Source organism: Enhydra lutris, unplaced genomic scaffold (assembly GCF_002288905.1).
Source record: "Enhydra lutris kenyoni isolate GAN:26980312 unplaced genomic scaffold, ASM228890v2 scaffoldscaffold52, whole genome shotgun sequence".
NCBI lineage: Eukaryota > Metazoa > Chordata > Mammalia > Carnivora > Mustelidae > Enhydra > Enhydra lutris.
Genome location: NW_019154136.1, coordinates 6074050 through 6093891, shown reverse-complemented (window position 1 = coordinate 6093891; position 19842 = coordinate 6074050). Strand labels below are relative to the sequence as shown.

Below are 19842 nucleotides of genomic sequence, written 5' to 3'. Positions count from 1 at the left end.
CGTTGTTTGCAAACAGAACAGCGCTTCAGAGACTCAGAGGGGAGCAAGACACCATTCTACCTCAGTGAACTTTCCCACTGTGTGTAAATCCATTTTGTCTTCTTCCTGGGCATCCAGCAGGAATCCGTTTTCCCAGCTTCCCTTGTTGTTAAGCATGGCCTGTGTAATGGGATTTGAGTGGACGTGATGGATGGCCCTTCTAGGTACAGCCCATAACATCCTAGGGGATTGCAGCGTCTTAAGATGCCAGGAGTTCAAGACCCTAAATCATTAGCTGCAAAGCTGTCTGACACGCATCTGCTTACACTTCACATCAACAAGATCTTGACGTCTGTTTGCGCCGAAGTCCTGAGATTTGGACCAGCTCATGTTGCCCAACCAACGAGATTCTTAATGAACATTTACATAGACCCTTAGAGCCTGCAGAAAGCTTTCACGTATCAAATGATTCTGGGAAGCACCCTGGGAAATAGGGTGTACTTTTAACCTTTCCATTTCAGAAAAGCCGAAATCGATGTTTGTTGAGCGCTGAAGTCCTTGGTCATGATCACACAGGTAAGACGCAGAGGGCAGAGTGTAAAGCGCCGGCTCTCAAACTGACAAAAATACCACAGGCGTGGAAGTAAATCTCACGCAGGGCATTTGATCAATGCAGACACAATACTAAGGGGTTGCAAAAGAGGGAACTGACACGCTCGGCTGAAGCGGCCACACGAGGCTCTAGCGGAATAGGGGAAGATTTATGGTGAGTGTTTGCAAATTGACAGGAGAAATGGGAGAGGAAACATCGAGAAAGTTCCTGTAAATTCTGACATGCGATATGAGCGGTGAACAGAAACAGAAGAGGCTTGGCATCTGTTCTAATGTTTCAAGGGAAGTTGGAGCAAGCAGTGCAGTGTTTTGAAGGAAAACAGGAACTGGTAATTCAATACAAATACAAAAAATATTTATTGAGTGCCTGCCAGATGGAGGGCCTTCCAAAAGTGTACAGAGGATACAGGGAGAAGATAACAAGGGCACAGCCCATGTTTCAGATGCATTTAGAAGCCACTAAGGGAACTAGTCATAAACGACTGTAACACAATGTTGAGTAAGATAAACATCAATAAGAACAGTGATGGCTTTTAAGGGACAAAGAAGTGACATGACAAGGACATGGGAGAGAGAGGTGAGGCTTCATGGAGGAGGTAAGACGTCAGCGTTGACCTTGGAGGAGATGCCGTCGACAGGGGGTGGTTATGGATTACGTGAATTCAGGAGGGCCACAGATAACTCCCAAAAGAAGGATGTTAACAATATTTTGAGCAAGGACCTCTCTATCTGGATAATTAAATCACTCCGAAATGTGGCCATGGTCTAGGGGACAACAAAATACGCTTCTAACTTGGGTATGTTTGTTTAAACGTGGGATCACAAACTTCCAGTGACACCACAGCTCTGTACATTTCTAGTTCTATTGAAACTGCCTGGCTTCTAGTGATTCGGGCAACGACTGGCCCTGCAGACCAGAGATGGTGTGCGTGAGTTTTGGTCTGCAGCCCAGCAACCCCACGAGGCAGCTTACCAAGGTGTCCTGCCTAAGGAGAGCCACTTACCATGAACAGGGCTTCGTAATTTTCAATCATTTTCTGCACCACAGCGATGATGGCTGTGCTCTCCTCAGCCCGGGCTGAGCTCTGGACAGAGAATTCTTTGTCCGATGATTTCTGCTTGTGCAGCAGGTTGGGTCCAAATATGGTGGCCAAGTTCAGAGAGGTCATTTTGTTCCCAGTGACCTGTAAGAGTGGACAACACAAGGATTGGTGTTATTTTTGCTTTTCAAACTGCTGGGTGGGTCGGTAATCAAAGGGACCTTTTTCCTTTCCTTTTTTTTTTTCCCCCTGCAAGGACTATATCACCTTTGGTAGAATCCATGAGGAGCACCATCACTTCCCTTTTGTTTCATATCTTGGATTGACTCTCATAGCTCAGTGGTCATTTCAATAGCATATTAAGTACAATTTTACATCTCTAAGTTATCCGTTGTGAAACTGGTACTATATAAAATGTCTTCCCTGTCTGCATCCTCACACCCATCCATCCAACCAACCACTCATCCCTCCATCCGAGCCAGCCAGCCTTCCGCCTATCCTGGCATCTATCAGCCCATCACCCCTCTATTAAATCACCCACTCAGGGCCTACCACAGACTATACCATTTTCATGGATTTGAATTATTTAAAATTTTCCCAACAATGACCACAGTACAGTCCTTATTTTAAAGAGGTCACTTTCTAGAGGGGAAGTAAACATATCAGTTACAGGGATTGGGTACAAAGTATGAAGCTATCAACTCTGGTGGCCCCAGGGACACTTCAAAGACGCGGTGATATTTGCACAAAACCATGAAAGAGGAATGGAGTTGGTTAGGCCAAAAAGCAGGGGAGATGAGGCGAGGGACTATTTCACAGTAGGAGGAACACCGTATGCAAAAACAGAAACATGTAAACTACATCCAGGCACCCCCACCCCCCCCCCCACAGCGTCACAGGGGGTTCTGCGGGAAAGGCAGGCAAGGGCCATGGCGACGTGGCCCCTGTGGGCAAAACTGCCCCTGGTTGAGAACCACTAGGCTAGGCAAATTTTTCTTTCTCTTGTCGATATTAGTTGCAAATCTAGGAACACAGGGATACATGTGGGGACTGTGGCTGCTCGGTGGGTCTCCTTGGTCTGGGAAGACGTGCAGAGCCTTTGAGAGGCACCTGGGTGCCCAGCATAGAATTCAAGAGTCCTGATTCTGAGCCACAAGAAAGACTCCTGGTTCCACCCTTGTCCTGGGGAGCCCTGAGCTGGAGCTGGTGGCCGCCCAGGCCTGCGATCCTGGCATGGCACACGGCAGGTGCTATTTTTAGAAGGTGAGCCTGTTTTTCAGGCCTCCTGCCAAGTGAAATGCTTTCACATGTAAACACTGGGCATTTTCACGGAAATACTCTTTATCCGTAGGACTGTTTGATTATTTTTCTTCTGCATTTTACTTCATGGATATAAAAGTTGCCATTTTTTTCATTTGCTTTTTCCTTTCTCTTCCTGGAAATTTACGGCTGAGGATAAAATCAACTATGTGTCATGTTCAAATTCATCCCTTTGGAACTTAGGCTTTTGGAGCGCTTCCCTCTACCCCCTTAAAGTCGTATCAGGGTTTTCCTATTTTTTTTTTCAACATTAACAAATAGGAGATTTTGTTTTCCTTTAAAAGAATGTTTAGCACAAGGACAGTCCAAAACTCTGTTTCCGTTCCCTCCTTCTCCTGTTGCTATTCTGGGAACGCAATCCAATCCGTCCGTAAAATGGCACAGAGATTCCAGCTGTAGACCATGCTGCTGTGGCTTGTTAATGCTTTATTTGTTGGTTTGTGATTTGTTTTTGTTTCATTGTGCTTGAGACTGGAAAGGGGACTCGCTCGAAGACAGCCTCCAGCCTTGCAGCCCGTGGTAAGCATCTACCTCTACGGGGGTCTAGGTTACAACATGTGCCCTTGGGGGGCAGCTCATGAGCTAATTATGAGCCAGCCAATTAAACGACCGATTTTATCTTCACTAAATAAGCATCCCAGAGCCTTTCTAAACCTAACAGGAATCGCTCGCATTGATTATCAGTCTGGCATGCACGGTCACCGGACTAGGAACTTTCCACAGGCTGTTTCAGTTCTTTTGTGCTATAAGCTGGGGAAGCAGCTGGGCTGTTGTCCTTTTTTTTTTTTTTTTTTTTTTTTTTTTTACACCCAGGGAAGTGATGCCCAGAGTGGGGAGCCAGGAGCGGGAAGGAGCGGAGGAGCCAGCCCCAGTCTTCCTCATGATCCGGCACCTCCCCCTGGTCACAGCATGGGGCAATGGGAAAACTAAACTTTAAAGCAAGGGCTGGGATTGGGGTGGGGAGGGCGAGACACTGGTCCTGCTCCAGTTCCAAAGCCAACCTCCCACTTCCTGAAGGTCTACACCTCCTCAGAGATCAGTAATCCTGGTTTTATGCCGGTGGCTCGTAAGGTCTTTTCTGCCTCGCAGACTTTGTGAAGAACTGAAGGCCAGCTACGGACTCTCCCACCAAAAATGAGCATATCCACACCACATTTTCTGCAATACCAGAGCAATCTTAGACAACCTGAAAAACCACTAGGTTTTGGGTTTTTTTTTTTTTTTTTTTCCAGGCTCAAGAGGTTTCAGTGATGTTCCTGCAGTATTCTTTCTTAAAGAAAGGAAATCGTTCTTCCCTTTGGGAATTTCTCTTTTCCCCAAGGAGCAAAGCAAATAAAATGGAATCAGACAAAGTGAACATAGATAGCGAAATGCCATTATCATCTGCCCCCAATTTCCCAGCCAACAAATGTTCTCACGTCCTTCTTGTCAAAATCATTAAGGTCCTATTAGTTAATGATGCAGGACACTGTAAGTGCCGATTAGAAAGGGAATATTATGCTCATCTCATAGAGGAGGAAGCTGAGACCTTCCCCCCTGCCCAACTCTGTTCTCTTCCCTCTTCCTCTAGGTCACAGAAACCAGGTTGTGCAGCAAGGCACTGGTAGAGCATGGGAACCTCCAAGCTCCTCGATGCTCTCTGACCGCAGCGCTGCACGTTGCAAGCCACAATCACTACCCAGCAGAGACAGAACCTGTCTAAGCCCGAGCACCGAACGGCCGAGAGGAAAAGCTGAAGGCTGCTCTGTTTCTGGACCATATTTGACAGCTGGAGTCCTGCCTCGCCGCAGTGCGCCCATCCCGTAGCCTCTACGTACTCGTGCCAAACCACCACCAACAAAATATTCACAAACAACCGCCAGTTCCTCTCCCTCCACTCTGAACTCCGACCGGAGGGGCTCTCGGCTAACCCCCATCCCCGCGCAGGGCTTACATGGTCCGTTCACTTGAGCCCCTCGAGACGTCTCCTCCAGGAAGCCACTCCTAACTTTCCTGGCCCGTGTTCGCCACCTTTCTCCCGAGACTCTGGGCTGGCTCTGCACTGCCTCCCCTAATTCCACGCTTGCCTCGTGTCCTCACCTCCTCCACCTCCTAGGGGCCGCAGCATCCCAGGAACAGCAACCGGACAATTTTGGAACAACACTCAGATCGGGGCCCAGGATGTCCGTGATTCGAACACCAAGGCCACTGTTCCATGGAGACAGTGACAACGCGGACTGCTGTTTTCCACATCGCTAGTCACACAGAGGCTTCCCAATGCTCTCTCTCCCCGCCGCTACCAATCTACAGCATGGGTCATACAGCCTTAGCAGAATCCTTCCAAACGTTCAGGGCTGAAAGGAATGCAGCACCTACCCCCTTACAAAGGCATTCGCTCCATGAACACAGCCCAATTCCCCTCATACGTCCTCGGGACCTTCCCACTCCAAGAGCCTCTACTCCAACCGAGATGGCTGCGTGGGCTGCCCGTTCGCCTGGGACATCTCACCATTCCACAGAAGCAAACCTCTCCTCCTCTTTCCCCGGCCGCTTTAACATTTGGTTGCTAGTGCTTCATTTTGACTCAAGGTTCAGGTGGAGAGTGCGTAGAAGCACTTGCAAACTCGTGCTTCCCCGTACAGCTTTGCTGTTCCCGGGACACTGTCACATTAGAGTAAAGCAGTCTTCCCAACCACCGGGCCGTGCCGGGTGGAGACTCTGTATCCCCAAACTTCAGATAAGGAAACTCAGGTTTAGGGAGGTTAATAGATTTCTCCAAGAACACCTGGTCAGTTAGTTATAAAGCTACCCAGAGCTCTCAACCAGGGGTAACTCTGCCCCCTCCCCACCCCTCACAGGGTACTAGGCAATTAGAGATGCTTTTGGTTGTTACAACGGGGGCACGGTAGGGAGCTGCTACCGACATCAAGCATTTAGGATAAAGGCCCAGGATGCTGCTAAAATATCAGAATGCACAGGGCAGCCCTGCAATTACTTGGTCCCAAATATCAATCATACGGAGGGTGGAAAACCCCCAGCTACACCCATGGGTTTTTTCCCCCTAATTCCTAGTCTAGATTCCTGTCTTCTTAGTAAGCTAGACCAGTTTGAGCCACAGCTGCAACTTTACTGGTCACTGGATGGCTCCGACCACTCTTCCATACGAGAAGGTTGTGTGAATGAGAATGATGAGCCCCTCCCTCCACATTTTCTCCTGCCATCTTCTAGGGTCCTGTCATGCTCTGCAAATCTACCGTGTCTATGGGGTGCAGGGTGCTTCCCCCAGAGTCGTGCCCCTGTGGGATCCTGGCGGAGTTACTTAACCCCTCTAGGTCTCGGTTTCCACCTCTGACATGCGGAGGCAGTGACAGCGGCCTTGTGCAGTGGGGGACTGACTGTAACGTATAAAGCGTCAGGCACGCAGCTGGCATGAGGTCAGAGAGAGGGCCATGACAGCTTCAGTGCCAACAGGCCAAGGGGTGTCGGTCCCAAGTCCGGAATCTTTTCTTGCTTTGGGCCTAGGTGATGGGGTTTCGTTCCGCATTTGGGCTGAGAGAGTGTCTGCAAAGGATTCGAGAAAAGCAAGAGTCGCTTCGATCGGACTTCCTGCTTTCACCGATGCCTTCCTCTTCGTCACCTAAGACCCGACCGTCGGCTCCCACGCTGCTGCAGGAGCACCGGAGAAGGGGCTGGGCGCCTAGGAACGCAGACAGGGCCCTGCCTCCACCCAGTGATTTGGCAGGTGATCCCACAGTTTGCGTGGCATCCGTAGCTGATAAGCGATGACACCCAGGCGGGGAGTCCAACTACCACTTAACAATTATGAGAATTACAGTATATCCCGGGGAGAGCTGTGTGTGCTAAAATAAGGTGTCGGTACCATATTATGAAGCCTGAAGCCAGCAGAGGGTTCACTAATTATAACTACGCTAGAGAGACATGGCTAAGTCAGGAAAGTTCCATCCTCGCACCAACAGTGAGGACGACCTCAAGAAATGCAGAACTCCCTTTCCAGATTAAAGTGGGAAAAAAAATAGGACCAGGATTTTTAGGAAAGAAATGTGATAAATACAGAACCAAATCTACCATAGGGCTGAGTTCTGCTTAACAAGGATTGAAAAAAAAAAAAGGTTCTGCAGTGGAATAAGTTTGGAATGCCTTTGGCATCTTCGTGTTTGATTTGTAATGAGTGTTATTAGCACAGGAAAGGGTCTGACATCACCTGGGGTGTCCAAGGTCAAGGAGAAGTATGACTGGGTCGTACCAAAAAGGGAAACAGATCTCTTGTTACGGTGAAGACTGAATAGGCTTGTTAACTGGTCACCTAAAATTGAAGCCAGCATCTCCTTTGTCCGAGGGTGAAACCAAAACCACCTTGAAGCATATGGCTGCATATGAACCAAAGAGAACCGGACCCCAGGACCTCAGATGGGCAGGGGGTGGAGTCACCCTAGGGCCCGAGTGGGGACTAGGTTCAACAAGAACATCCCACGAGGGCCCAGGGGACTGTGCAGAATCTGTTCAGTAGCTGACACGCTGTGGCATCGAGATGCATGGCGATGGTAGATCAGGCCTTCTAGATCCTTCTACTTCCTTCTGTACCAGGTTTGGAAGCAGGACCGACTCTCCATGGCTTTAAGCCAGTCGATTTGGGGGGAAGGGTTTAAGGAGAGAAAGAACCTCTTAAAAGGAGGATAACACACCTTTAGCCATAGGGCACATGGGAGCTTGAGGGACAATCTGGAAGAATCACAAGGTGACGACATAGTGGGGCCCCGAGTTAAAGAAGCGGATCAAATTAATGACAATGACAGCAATCTCCCCCTGCCCCCGTTACTCCATTTTTTCACAGCTGTAAACACCTCCACAGCTCATCGCTCATCTTCTTCACACAAATGGAGATTCAAGGTCTTGCATAAAGCATCATCAGGGAAAATGGCAGCCTCGTTTAGAAGCATTCTGGAAACACGGGACGTCAGTGGCCTGTGTGCTCCTAGGAACTGTCCCTCCTGAAAAAAGCCTGCACTAGTTCTCCTCCTACAGCAACAGCTGGGTCAGGAAAGGGCAGGTGCCATTTCCACCAGGTGAAACAGATCATCACATTGATGGCCCGCTCTTCTGCAACTGGAAAAAGGAAGAGTCACAGCATCTAGGGCCGCTGGGGGCACGTCATACCTCTTGCCCGTCTTTGCTGACGTTGTCACTGGCATGCATGGCCACCATGGAGAGGAACTGGAGGAGGCGGTGCAGGGTGTCACAGTTGCAGGGAGGTAGAAGATAGATGAGGAGCTGCAAGGTGCCCAGCTGTTCCTCTGGTTCCAACACTAAGCAAGGCAAAGGGAGGCATTCTGAGTAAGTTAAAGGGGGAACTCCCACTATTCAGGCCCCTCTCAACCCCTTTCAGAAGGGGATGAGCCAGGCCAGTCACGTTCCACCGCACCCATTCTCCCGCTGGCCTAGCAATTTAGCACAAGGTCCTATGAAGGGCGTAAAGATAAAGCAGACCTGGGGAAATAACCAGCGGGAGTGAGCATTACCATCCCGGGGAAGAAAGGTAGCTTCAATTCCCTTACTTTCTTCTCTCTCCCTTCCCTGCCATTCTCATCATTTACTTTGTAGACTGCGGTCTTTCATTTTCAGTAAATATTTACTAACAGTGACTGGGAGTTGGTGAACTTTCTAAAAGTTGAGTTTATAGCAGATCTGAGGCCCTTTTCTGTTGAGGAATCCACAAGGAATTGACTTTCTGTCGGCAATAACCAAAGCCAGGGCACAATGGCAGTGTCTTCACGCTCTTCCGTGATCCTGTTTTAATTGTGGCATCGGAGGAAGAAAAATATGGAGGCTGTCACAGTTCTGGCCTGTTTCTCCCCTCCCCTCCTCCTTTTCTCCTCCATGTGATCTGGGCCGACAGCCCTCAAGCAGCCATACTGAAAGCCCTGCCACTGGGCTACGCCATTCCGCTTTCCCCGGAATGTTGCCTGCCCCCTTTCCTCACTCTGGGTTTCTATGGCTCCCTCCTTCCTCATACCAGAAACACAAACTCATTTTTAAGGCACAGACTCACTGTGAGCACTTTCTGTTCCTCCAAAGCATCAGTTTATAGCACTTTCTACTGGGCTGGGGTCATCTGAAAGCATCCCAAATTCCTCTTTGTTTTATGGTAACTTTCTTCTTGCTAATGCTCCCCAGGGTAAATCTCAGAAAATTTCCCTAATAGGCCACTCATTAGAAACCAATAAATAAGAAGCAAAAAAAGTCACTGGGAAATACATGTACAAGGTCCAATGAGTGAGTCGGCCATCCCAGTAAATCCCTGGACACGTTCCTGCAAATGGCCGTGTTACGCACAGAGAGTATTGATGAAGGCTGTGTACAGCTCCCTGGTGAGAAGGGGGTCCGGCATGTCCCTCAGAAACTCCTTCAGCAAGGCAGCCACATCGTGAACGCTGTGCTCTTCCTCCAGAGAGACATCAACCCCACGGTCGAATTCCTCACGTAACTGGAAAAATAATGGTTCAAATGGCAGTCTCACAACACCATACCTCAATGATCAGAGCCCAGCAAACGAAGTGCGGGGACACGCAGTATCTGGTCTTAAGCTTACACAGACACCAGAAAGGAGAAGAAAACAACGTGTTGCCTTGATCTACAGAGTCTAACCATGAATATATTTTCACATGCATATATATATATATATATATATATATATATATGTTTTTATATTCTATATGAAATACATGCATTATTAAATGAATGTATCTGTAGGTTTACAGTTAATGATGCAAGCAGAAGGGCTGGAGAATGCCATCCAGAAGGTTGGGAGGAAAGAGCTGAGGGGGTTAGGTCAAGGGTGAATGTGGGAGGGAGGAATTCATCTATCACACAGCAGTTCTGCATGTCAGCGATCCTACCAGGTTGGAATTTTGACATTTTACAGAAATACTCAACAAGAAAGCAAGGTTTTTTGCTGCGCACGATGAAATTAAAAACCCTGATAAGCCATTTGTGACTAAGCCTCAAAAGATGACAATTACTAAATAAAAGCTGCCTTAGATTAGTCAAAGGAGCCTTATTAACAATTCCCAAAGGGAGTCCCTGCCTTATTCGTTATCCTGGGTTCATTAGCGTTTATGACAACATGAAAGCAAAATAGCAAGAGGAAGGGAGTCATAACTCTGCAGCCATCTTCCATGACCGATGGCTCAACTTCTCCTGTGTATTGTTTTCTGCTGTAGAAATAATTCCGTGAGTACCTGAACCTCCTTTATGCAATACGCTTCTGTAAGAGAGTTCATCGGTTCACTCACTCATTCATCCATTCACTGGATTTCCCGTGTACCGGGCCGAGGTCTAGGCTCTCCAAGTGTGCTAGGGAACAAAGAGGCAATGTTCCTATCCCCTCCCCAGCTCTCAGGCTGCTGGAGAGACTGGTGAGCAACCGGTAATCCCACAGACGATTAAGTCGCTGTTAATATTGTTATTCGGAACAACTGTTGTGAATTAAGAAGTGTAGGGTGCTAAGAAGTGATGTTCAAGAGTAAAATGGTGGGTTAGGGGATACGTCACCCTGGGAATCGAAGCCTCCATAACCGCAAATTATATTCTGATTGGATAGTCCTTAAAGAAATCTCTATGCAAAGGTTTTCCCTTTGGTGGGTCCCGATGTAAGCGAGGAATAATTTCTGAGACTAGCCGCCTCTCCGCCTGGTGAGAATGCCATTCCCGTCCCCAGCTGCCCACTGATGCCAGCCAACTCATCAGCAGTGCGCAGCAGGCGGCCGGAACGGAAGTCGCCCCTTTGGCACCACTCCTTCCTGTGATCACTCAAACCCGCCAGGTTCTCTCCCCAGCACACGCACATGCAGAAAGAATGGACCGTGGGAAGAGGCTTAATCTAAATTGTGGGATCTTGAGTTTAACCCTGAGCTTGAACCGAACCTGGGGCAAACTGTGTGATCTTGAATTAAGTTTCTTAATTTTTCTAAGCCTCGAAAGAAGTGGGCGAAGGGGCCCCTCTCACAGCCGGTGGCTGGAGTCAGTAAGATAATGTTTTGAAAATATTCTGCTGCTCTGCCCAGGCGAGAGGGCCCCAGAATGTTATCATGCTACCTTCCTTCTTGCAAGCCCTGTGGCAAAGTGTTGTATGTTCTGTAGTCCCTTGTGTGGCTATTACAAATAAAGGCACCCACCAAATAAACAGAAAAAGGACTCCTTTTGGAAGCCCCTTTTATCTTGACAAAAAAGAAGTATCAGGGGGTGTTGATTTCAGTTAGTTTCAATACTATGAACAATTATTCCTTCAGCTTTATCAGCTAAAAATTATTTTCATTTGGCTTCACTTTTGAGTTGCTGTGTTCCTTACTGCTTACTGGTCTGTTGGGACCAATGGAGGAAACGTCACGTTTTAATTTTCTTTTAGCCAACAAACGAATTCTTTTTTCAAAGGGCGGTTTGCCTTTTGTGAAGCCCTCATGAGCACAATTACCTGCCCGCTCACAGGAACCTATTCCTGAAGGTCTAGCATCAAAATTCTGCCGCGGGAATGTTGTACAATGCCGAAGGAGCAAAGGGCACGGTCCCCGCGTGTACAATGAGTTGGGGGCGGGGGGGTGCCAGTGGTTCCACGGAAATGTAATAAGAATGATTTCTTTTTGAGAAAGTAAAATTATAAATACAGCATCTTATATGAAGGGAATGTCAAGGGCATCATTTCATTATGTTTTAGTAAAAACAAGTGCTAGACAATTGTCTTCTATTTATTATCCCTTCCTAATTAGGTGCTCTCTGAATCTCCTGCTTTTACAGTTTCAATAAGATGTTTATAAATTATCTTTGTTTGGCTGGACACACCATGAACACATCCAAACATTTTGATTTCAAAGGTCTGATCCTAACTCCATCACAACTTTTCTGAGCTTCTGAGTTGCTGCCTTTTACCTCTTGGGAGTCGATTATCCTGTAATTGGTGGGAGGATCCAGAAGAGCTACTCTGAAATGAATTTGCAGAAGCTAGAGCTTCGCGCAAGGTAATTCAATTGAAAGTCAAGAAACGTCGAAGACAGTCTTCGCTTTTCACTTACCTGTCTCACTCTCTTTTTTGAGCTTCCAACTCGGAATATCCCCACCGTCTGGAGGCCTGCAAAGAAGAAAACAAAGTCAACAGTCCTGTTTTGTGGCTTGAAATTGGAGGAAATCACCGTGGACATAGAATAGAATGCCAGCAACATGCGGAACAGCAACATCACAACAGTGTGCACGAGTGCTTGCTTAGTTACCCCCCAGTAGCCTCTGCAGGTAACTGAAGCTTGGCCCTCTAAACACCAGGGACCCATCATGTTAAACGTTTTTGATGAAAAACTTTTCCTATGATACTATGTATTTCCATATCTTCCCCATATGAAAAAATTACCGTTTTCTTCATCATTCAGATTCATTACTTAAACACGCATTTTATATGAAGTCTTAGTTCTTTATCGATGTTAAAAATAGACATTTATTGTTTCACTGGTTAGAATTAAAACAAGTACATATTAAAATCTATAAAATGCAGAAAAATGTAAAAGAGAATGTTTTTAAAAATACCTGATGCAGAAATAACCACTCTTAATATTCTGTTTTATTTCTATTCAGTCTTTTCTCCATGTATGTCTGTATGTGTGTGTATTTTTTCTTTTTACATAGTTGAGCCAGAGTTTTCTCTGATTCAGGTTTGATTCTGGGGCGGGGGGAGGGGGCAGCAGAACACTTCCTAAGAAGTATTATGTACTTCCTTCCTGTGGCGGGACACGGAATGTCTGAGCAGCTCTCCTTTTCCTGCGCAAGCCATTAAACATCATCACCGATGGTCATCACCTACATTGATTTTTTCACTGGTGGCTCATTTTCTCTTCATTTGGGATAATCAGTTACGAGGGTGATGCTGGTTTGGAGCCGCCCATGGACATTCTGTAGCCACGTGGAGAGAGCTGGCCTGAGAGGAAAGCCAGCGGACAGACTCATGCTCTCCTACCATCATTTGAATCCTGGCTCCAGCTGTGTCTCAATCTCGATAAAATACTGAGACTTCCAGTTTGTAAATAGGATCTTTGGGGGGGTGCTTTCCTTAATCTAATTTTATATGGGTTCCTCTCTCTTGCCACTGAAAGAGTTCGGAGTAGTACAACATATCATTAAATTGGAAAGAATTACAATCTTTATAACATTATTCCTTTTCATCCAGAACCAAAGTCAACATCTTAATTTGTTTAAGTCATGTTTTAGATTTCTTGGTAGAACTTTACAGTTTTCTTTATAGAAGTTCCTTGCTGCTTCTTATAGATACTCTGGGTATGTTTTTGATATTAATATGAATGAATTATTTTATGATTAGAGTATATAACTGATTACTGCTCTTACATAGGAAATAGGTATCTTTTTGTATATGTATTTTATGGTCTTGCCACTTTATGTATTAAGTATAATCCCTTTTTGGCTGGATTTCCAGGGCTTTTTAGTTAGAAAGGATTAGTATCTATTATTACAAACTCATTTATAAATATAATTATAAATCCATAAACCCTGTTTATCAGTTCTATAGCTTACAAATGGTATCCTGAACTTCCGGAATAATTTGAGAGGCTAATTCTTGCTGATTTGCATAATCACTTGTTGGTGACTGCCCTTGGGTAGGATTTTGCTCTGCATCTATTTTCTTTTCTTTTTTTTTTCTTAAGATTCTATTTATTTATTTGACAGAGAAAGAGATCACAAGTAGGGGTAGAGGCAGGCAGAGAGAGAAGGGGAAGCAGGCTCCCTGCTGAGCAGAGAGCCCGATGCGGGGCTCAATCCCAGGACCCTGAGATCATGACCTGAGCAGAAGGCAGAGGCTTAACCCACTGAGCCACCCAGGCGCCCCTGCATCTATTTTCCAAAAGCCTTCCATACCTTCCTTGTTGCTGCTCTCAGTCTGTCTTCCTCACAAGTGAGGCCAACCCCTAGCCTAATCTATTGCTTCTACCTCGATGGGAGCTTGTGAACAGGATAATCGAGCTATTTAGAGTCACTCCAGAATTATACTTTTTCACCTGCAAAGGGAGCACAGTGAGTATCCGTCTGAAGAGTTATGCAAGGATTCAATTAATTAATGCATATAGAGTTCTTCAAATCATATCTGGCATCTCTTATAGAGAGAGAAACAGACCCTGACTGAATGGAATGAGCCTCCTTTGCACAAGAGAGAAAACTTTAATATAATAGCAGGTGTTAGCAATTTTAATTTTGGCTGCATTTTTTTCTTAGTTTTTTGATGGTTTCCGGAGAGTTGAATTTTCTACAGAAGTGAAATAGCATAAGGGCATTTTCTACACAGGCAGGACTGTTCATTCGGCTGAATCTCTCCAGCCTTCAGAAATGCCCATTTTGATGACATTATTTTCCTCAATTAGATTACTTTTTCGCTCAGCAAAAATGACTGTAATTGAAAAAATAACGAGTTGGTGATCAAGTGCTATAATTCCTATATATCTCAGTTGGTTAGAATCTGTTTCAAGTTTTTGAAATATATCTTGTTTGCTTGTTTCTAGGGAGAGCAACTGACAGCCATCAGAAGGCCAATGCCATTCTCTCCCACGAGCTATATGGTGATTTTCCTCAAAGAGGAGATACAGTCTAGGCATTTAGTAACCTTGACTTAAGACAGTCATTGATAAAAACAGGCGTACATCCAAAAAGGCACTGACCTGGCAAAGGAACGTGACTTTGAGTGGCCTGTCCCAGAAATTGACATGATCATCTTTCCCTCCTTTTCAGCAGAAACTGGAATGGAAACATGACCCCGGAGCACCTGGGTCTCAAGCTTAGGGAATTCAAATAAAGCAGGCAGGCAGAATAAGCAGGATGCCCCACCCTAAAATCAGCCCCAATCCCAGAAACGTAATAGGGCTTGAGCCTCCATTGTATTGTCTGGTTTTGTTGTTCTTGGTGGTGGTGTTGGTGGTGGTGGTTGGTGGTAGTGTTGTTGTTGTTGTTGGTGGTGGTGGTGGTGGTGGTGGTGTTTTTTTGTTTTTTTTAATTTGTGCTTCTGGGAAATAGAGGATGCTTAAGGAATTTTGAGCTAATAGTACAGAAAGCATCTGGGTGAAATATAAGTAGGGAAGGGTGTTATACACAGACACAGAGAAGAGTCAATTTAACTGTCCAAGACCAGTTGTGGAGGGAATGAAAAGATCTCTGACAAATGATTATAAGGATACAGTGACTATGACTCTGTCTTACCCATTTCCCACATGGGCAAATAAAGTCTTATGAGAGAATTGTTTTTGAGGCTTGCTTTTTTTGCATTGGTTTCAAGTAACCAGGATGAATATCTGTTTACATTTGAATATGTCTTGTATTTTTCTGGAGCTAAAGACCATGGAAACCAGGAGCAGAATCAGGTCCTTGACAGGATAATATTCTTTCTTTTAGGTCCTACATTGCATGTTAACCATGCCAAAATAAGAAAGAACTGTCCAGTTTCTTAGTAAGCTTCAAGGAAATTCTATTTTACAAATTATAATTCATGAAAATTCATTTTGAAAAAGAAAATAGAAAGACATATCAAGTTTTCTTTCACGTAAAGAGTTACTCAGCCCGGCAACGGATTTTTGCAGGACTGGAGCAGAATTTTCTCGCTTAGGACTCTTCTAACTGCTTACAATTCACTCTCTATATTCTTTATGGAGAAAAACTATAATTGTAAAAGCATGAGTCTCTTTTTCTGCCTCACGGTGGAATTTAGGCTGAATTTACATATTCATGGTACTGAACACTTTCGTTGTTAAGCTATTTTAGAAAATAATTCTGTGCAAGTAATATTTATTGAACACCTACATTATATTAATCATGATACATGTTGGGAATTCAAAATACGAAGGCATTTTCCTTGACTCCCAGTGTGCTTTCCTAGGAGCAGAGATAGATAGATACACACATACACACAGGTACATATAAAAATTTTGTACAGAGGGGCGCCTGGGTATCACAGTCGGTTGAGCATCTGACTCTTGGTTTCCGCCCACGTCGGGCTCCAGGCTCAGCAAGAATCTGCTTGGGTTTCTCTCCCTCTCCCTCTCACCCTCCCCACACTGTGCTCTCTCTCTTTCTCAAACAAATCTTTAAAAACATTTTGTGTAGACAAATAAAGCTTCAATATGTACTCATTTTGTTAAGTCATCTACATGTTATCTAGTGATTAAGACAATTAGGTATCTCCTTAATCATTTTTTACGAAGTCCCACTTACACGAGGAAAACTGAGATGAGAATATTAATAGTAGTTATGTCTCCATGATAGCCTCAGAATTTTCTTTGCTTTTCTGTTTCTTTTTCTCTTGATTACAATGAACGTATTATTTTATAGTAAAAAAGCAATTAACTTTTCTCGTGTCCATAAAATACATGCTAACACTACAGGAAACACACTCAGGTTATGGAAATAGCAGTTTGATCAGCCAATACGTCTACACTTCAGAAAAATTTTTTAAAGAAGTATATTTTTAAGTCACATATTAATTGGTATAGAGTTGCCAAAGGGTCATTGTGAAGAAGTTTGAAGTGAACACCTTTCCACAAAAATGCAAAGAGCAATATAGAAAATTGTTGTCAGAAACCATGCATTTTCTACTCAAAGAATGGTTTGTAAATCTTTTTTTTTTTAAGTAGCTAGATTCTTATTTTTTTTTTTAAAGGAAGCCTTGCTAGCAGCATCAATGCATAAAAAAAGATAAAAGTGGCTGGGCTGTGTTTGACGAGAGGCTTGGGGACAGACCCAGCCCAATAGATCTTGGCCTCCAGGCTCACGTCTGAGGACCCTTGGGTGCTGGGTGGCCTGAACACCATCAAGTTGATTTTTTTCTCCCATAATCATGTATAGCCCAGTACTCTCTCTAAAGCCAACAGTCAGATCTGTAAACTTTCTTCACAAAGGAAATTTCAGCCCAGAGTCTGAGCAGATGAACAAAGCATTGAACTGGGTGCTTACATCCACGAAGCTTGAATAACCGAGAATCTCTCATACTCCATCACCGACAGACAAATCTGCTTACCATGTTTTTCAAGATGCTGACAGCAGCTGTCCACCAGCCTGGGGACCTGTCTGTAAATGGGATTCAGACTGAGTTTCTTATCTCTGGCTTTTTCTTTTTTACTCTGAGCCTCCGCAGGCAAGGACAGTTGCAAAGCTTCTAGCAGTCGCGACTGATTGTCATCAAGATCTGTGATAGAGTCCACTGACATTGCGCCCTGCAAACCACACAGAGGCATGAATGAAGGGCGCGGATGGAGAAAACAAGAGCAAGTTCCCTCGCATGCCAGCCGGTAACGCTTTTGCCCAGGACTGCGCATCCCCCTGAAACCACGCCTCTTCATTGAATCATGCTGTTCGTTCCGTAAAAGGAACGCGGCAAACACCTCTCGAAGAAGTCAGGAAACTACCACAACAGGGTAAGGGAATGGCAGTTACAATTTCCACAAACAACATTCGCCAAATGGAAGACGGGAGAGGGCGGCTGTTGCGTTGTTGTATTTTGACCCAACCACTTCGTTTCTTGAAACAAGAAAAAGATCACATGCTTGATGAATGAGGTAAAGTCAGAGAAGCCTCGTGAATAAAAACCAAACATCTCAACTGGGACTCGGGGAAGTAGATTTTTAACATTGGATTCCATGGAACAGCCCTAGCTGGGCTTCCCCCCAGAACTGGCACCAAGAACTTGATCAGGGACGTGGTCCTAGGAGACAGCTCTAGGGGGTAGGGGGTCGAGAAAGGGGAGGGAGGGCAGCGGATGGAGAGCGTCACCCAGTCTATGATGAGCCTGTATGCAGCTCATGCCCAAGCCCCCGGCACCTCTGGGAGACAGTGTGGGTCAAGGAGCTCAGAGCCAACTGTGGTCAGGAGCAAGGGTGCTGGGCTATTTAAACCACAAGCCTCAAGAGTCACTGATTAAGAGCAACTCTGGTCGGGGCGGGGAGGTGACATTCAATGTCTCGGCCCTTGCAGCCTATCACCTGCATGGGTTGGTGCCTCTGACCGTCGGAGAAAGCCCTTGGCAGGGGCAAGGTGCTGGCAGGTGGAAGGAGGGCTCTGGTGTCCTGGGACGGGTAAAGGCCGAGTGGAGGGGAGCAGGGCACCAGCCATGTCTGCACAGCCACCACCCCCGTCAACCGGCTGATGAAGCGGAGAGGAAGGGGTCCACTGCCCATGTCTTAGCAAGGCCTGGACAGAGGGGAGGGCATCTGGGAGGCCCGCTGCCTGGGCCCCTGATTCCCAGAAAGTGCACACGTGGAGTCTGGGTGTTATGGCTTTATGACACGCAAACGATGACAGGACTGTAGAACAGTTCCGTCACGTCCATTTAAATACCCTGGGAAGTCGGCACTTCTCCGCTTTTAAACATAGCCAACGCCTTGAAAAAGAGCAGTGGCTCAGGTACCCCTTTATCTTGGAGATGTCTTGAGTGTGGATTTTAAGTGGGAAGCGTTTGGGATTTTGACTAGAGCAGTAGTGAGTGGTTAGAGGCGGCAAAGATCTGGGGGGGGTCTCCGGGCAAGAGGAGAAGGAGAGAAGATCTCCCAGGGACCTGGGAAATTTTAGAGATGCTTCTCAACCGACTCAGCCCATCACCAACCAGTTTGTCTGAGAACTCAGCTTTCCTGGATTGAAACAGGAAACCTGAAACAAGAAATTGATTCTGTTACAGAATTGATTTGAAAGAGGATGTAAATTTAAAAAAGGAAGAAAGAAAGAAAGAAAGAAAGAGGACATATGCGCCCTCTCTCTCTCTCTCTCTATATATATATATATGATATATGATATGCTATATCAGATAGATGATAGATGATACACGATATATATGTAGGTTTCTTGTGGGGGGAAAAAAGTTCCATTGATTAAAAAGAAATATTCTTGCTTATGAAGACTGGTAGTCAGGTCGCTGGGGGGCCAGGCGTGGTTCTTGGATTAGAGATGAAGAGACTAACGAACCACCTGGCCCCGCCCCCAACCCGTAGAGTCTCTAGGGCAAGTCGTAGAATGACAGAAGATTACGCTACAGCACAATCAACAGTGATGCTCTAGAATGTTTAGGACATCACAGGGCACACACATGGGGATCCAAGGAGGGGAACCCAGCAGCTCTGAGAGTGGTCAGGAAAAGGCTCTGGGGCTGTGTCACATGCCACATGGCCCAGGGCACGCTGTCCCGCATGGGGTCGTGGACAGATCCCTGGGCTCCCTTTCCAGTTTTCACAAGAGCGGAAAGACTCAGAGAATAACCTAGTAATGCTTCGGTTGTTTCAGCAGTAGTGTCAGAGAAAGTCCTGGCCAACTCACCCTCCTCCTGGCCCGAGGAGCCGGTTCTGGGGTGTTCGGGGACGTTGACTCATTTGGTGTTTCCGAGGTGGAGCTGAGAGATGAGTTACTGCTTGAGAGTTCTTTGTTTTGTCTTTTATTTCCAAACGGGAGGAGGGAAGCCACAAAATCAGACGCATCCTTCTGCTCGTCCCTCTGCGAGTCCTGCTTGAGTTTATAGGCCCGGTCGTTTGCAATGACTTGGGATAAGGGCATTCCAAATGCCTGCGGGATGAATTCTGGAATCAAAAAACAAAACACTTTCAGACGTGGCTGGGCCAGGGAAGGCTCGCACCCACGCTGCAGACCCAAGCGCAGCCGCATTCAAATGACTGTTTCCTGAAGGACTGATTCTTCAGTCAAATACAGGGAGGACTTTGGCGTGTATCAGAGCGGCCCAAGTTTCTATTACTGTCAAGGAGGCCAGTATGGGTAAAGAACATGGGTTTTCAGAAATCTAGGCCACTAGTTTTCCCTCCACATATCTCAAGTATGTCTTAAAGTAAAGAACTGAATGGAGAAATGTGACACTTTTGACAGAATG

At 45.9% G+C, this 19842-nt stretch overlaps 1 protein-coding gene across 1 annotated transcript in view; it reads right to left on the bottom strand.

Moving 5' to 3' along the window:
* LOC111157136 (Rho GTPase activating protein 6) overlaps positions 1-19842 on the bottom strand; it is a 253856-nt gene that overhangs the window by 28108 nt on the left and 205906 nt on the right. Inside the window, 6 exon segments of the mRNA XM_022518387.1 lie at positions 1596-1775; positions 8106-8254; positions 9282-9432; positions 12014-12069; positions 16996-17191; positions 19281-19537. Of these exon segments, the coding sequence (XP_022374095.1) occupies positions 1596-1775; positions 8106-8254; positions 9282-9432; positions 12014-12069; positions 16996-17191; positions 19281-19537 (989 nt within the window).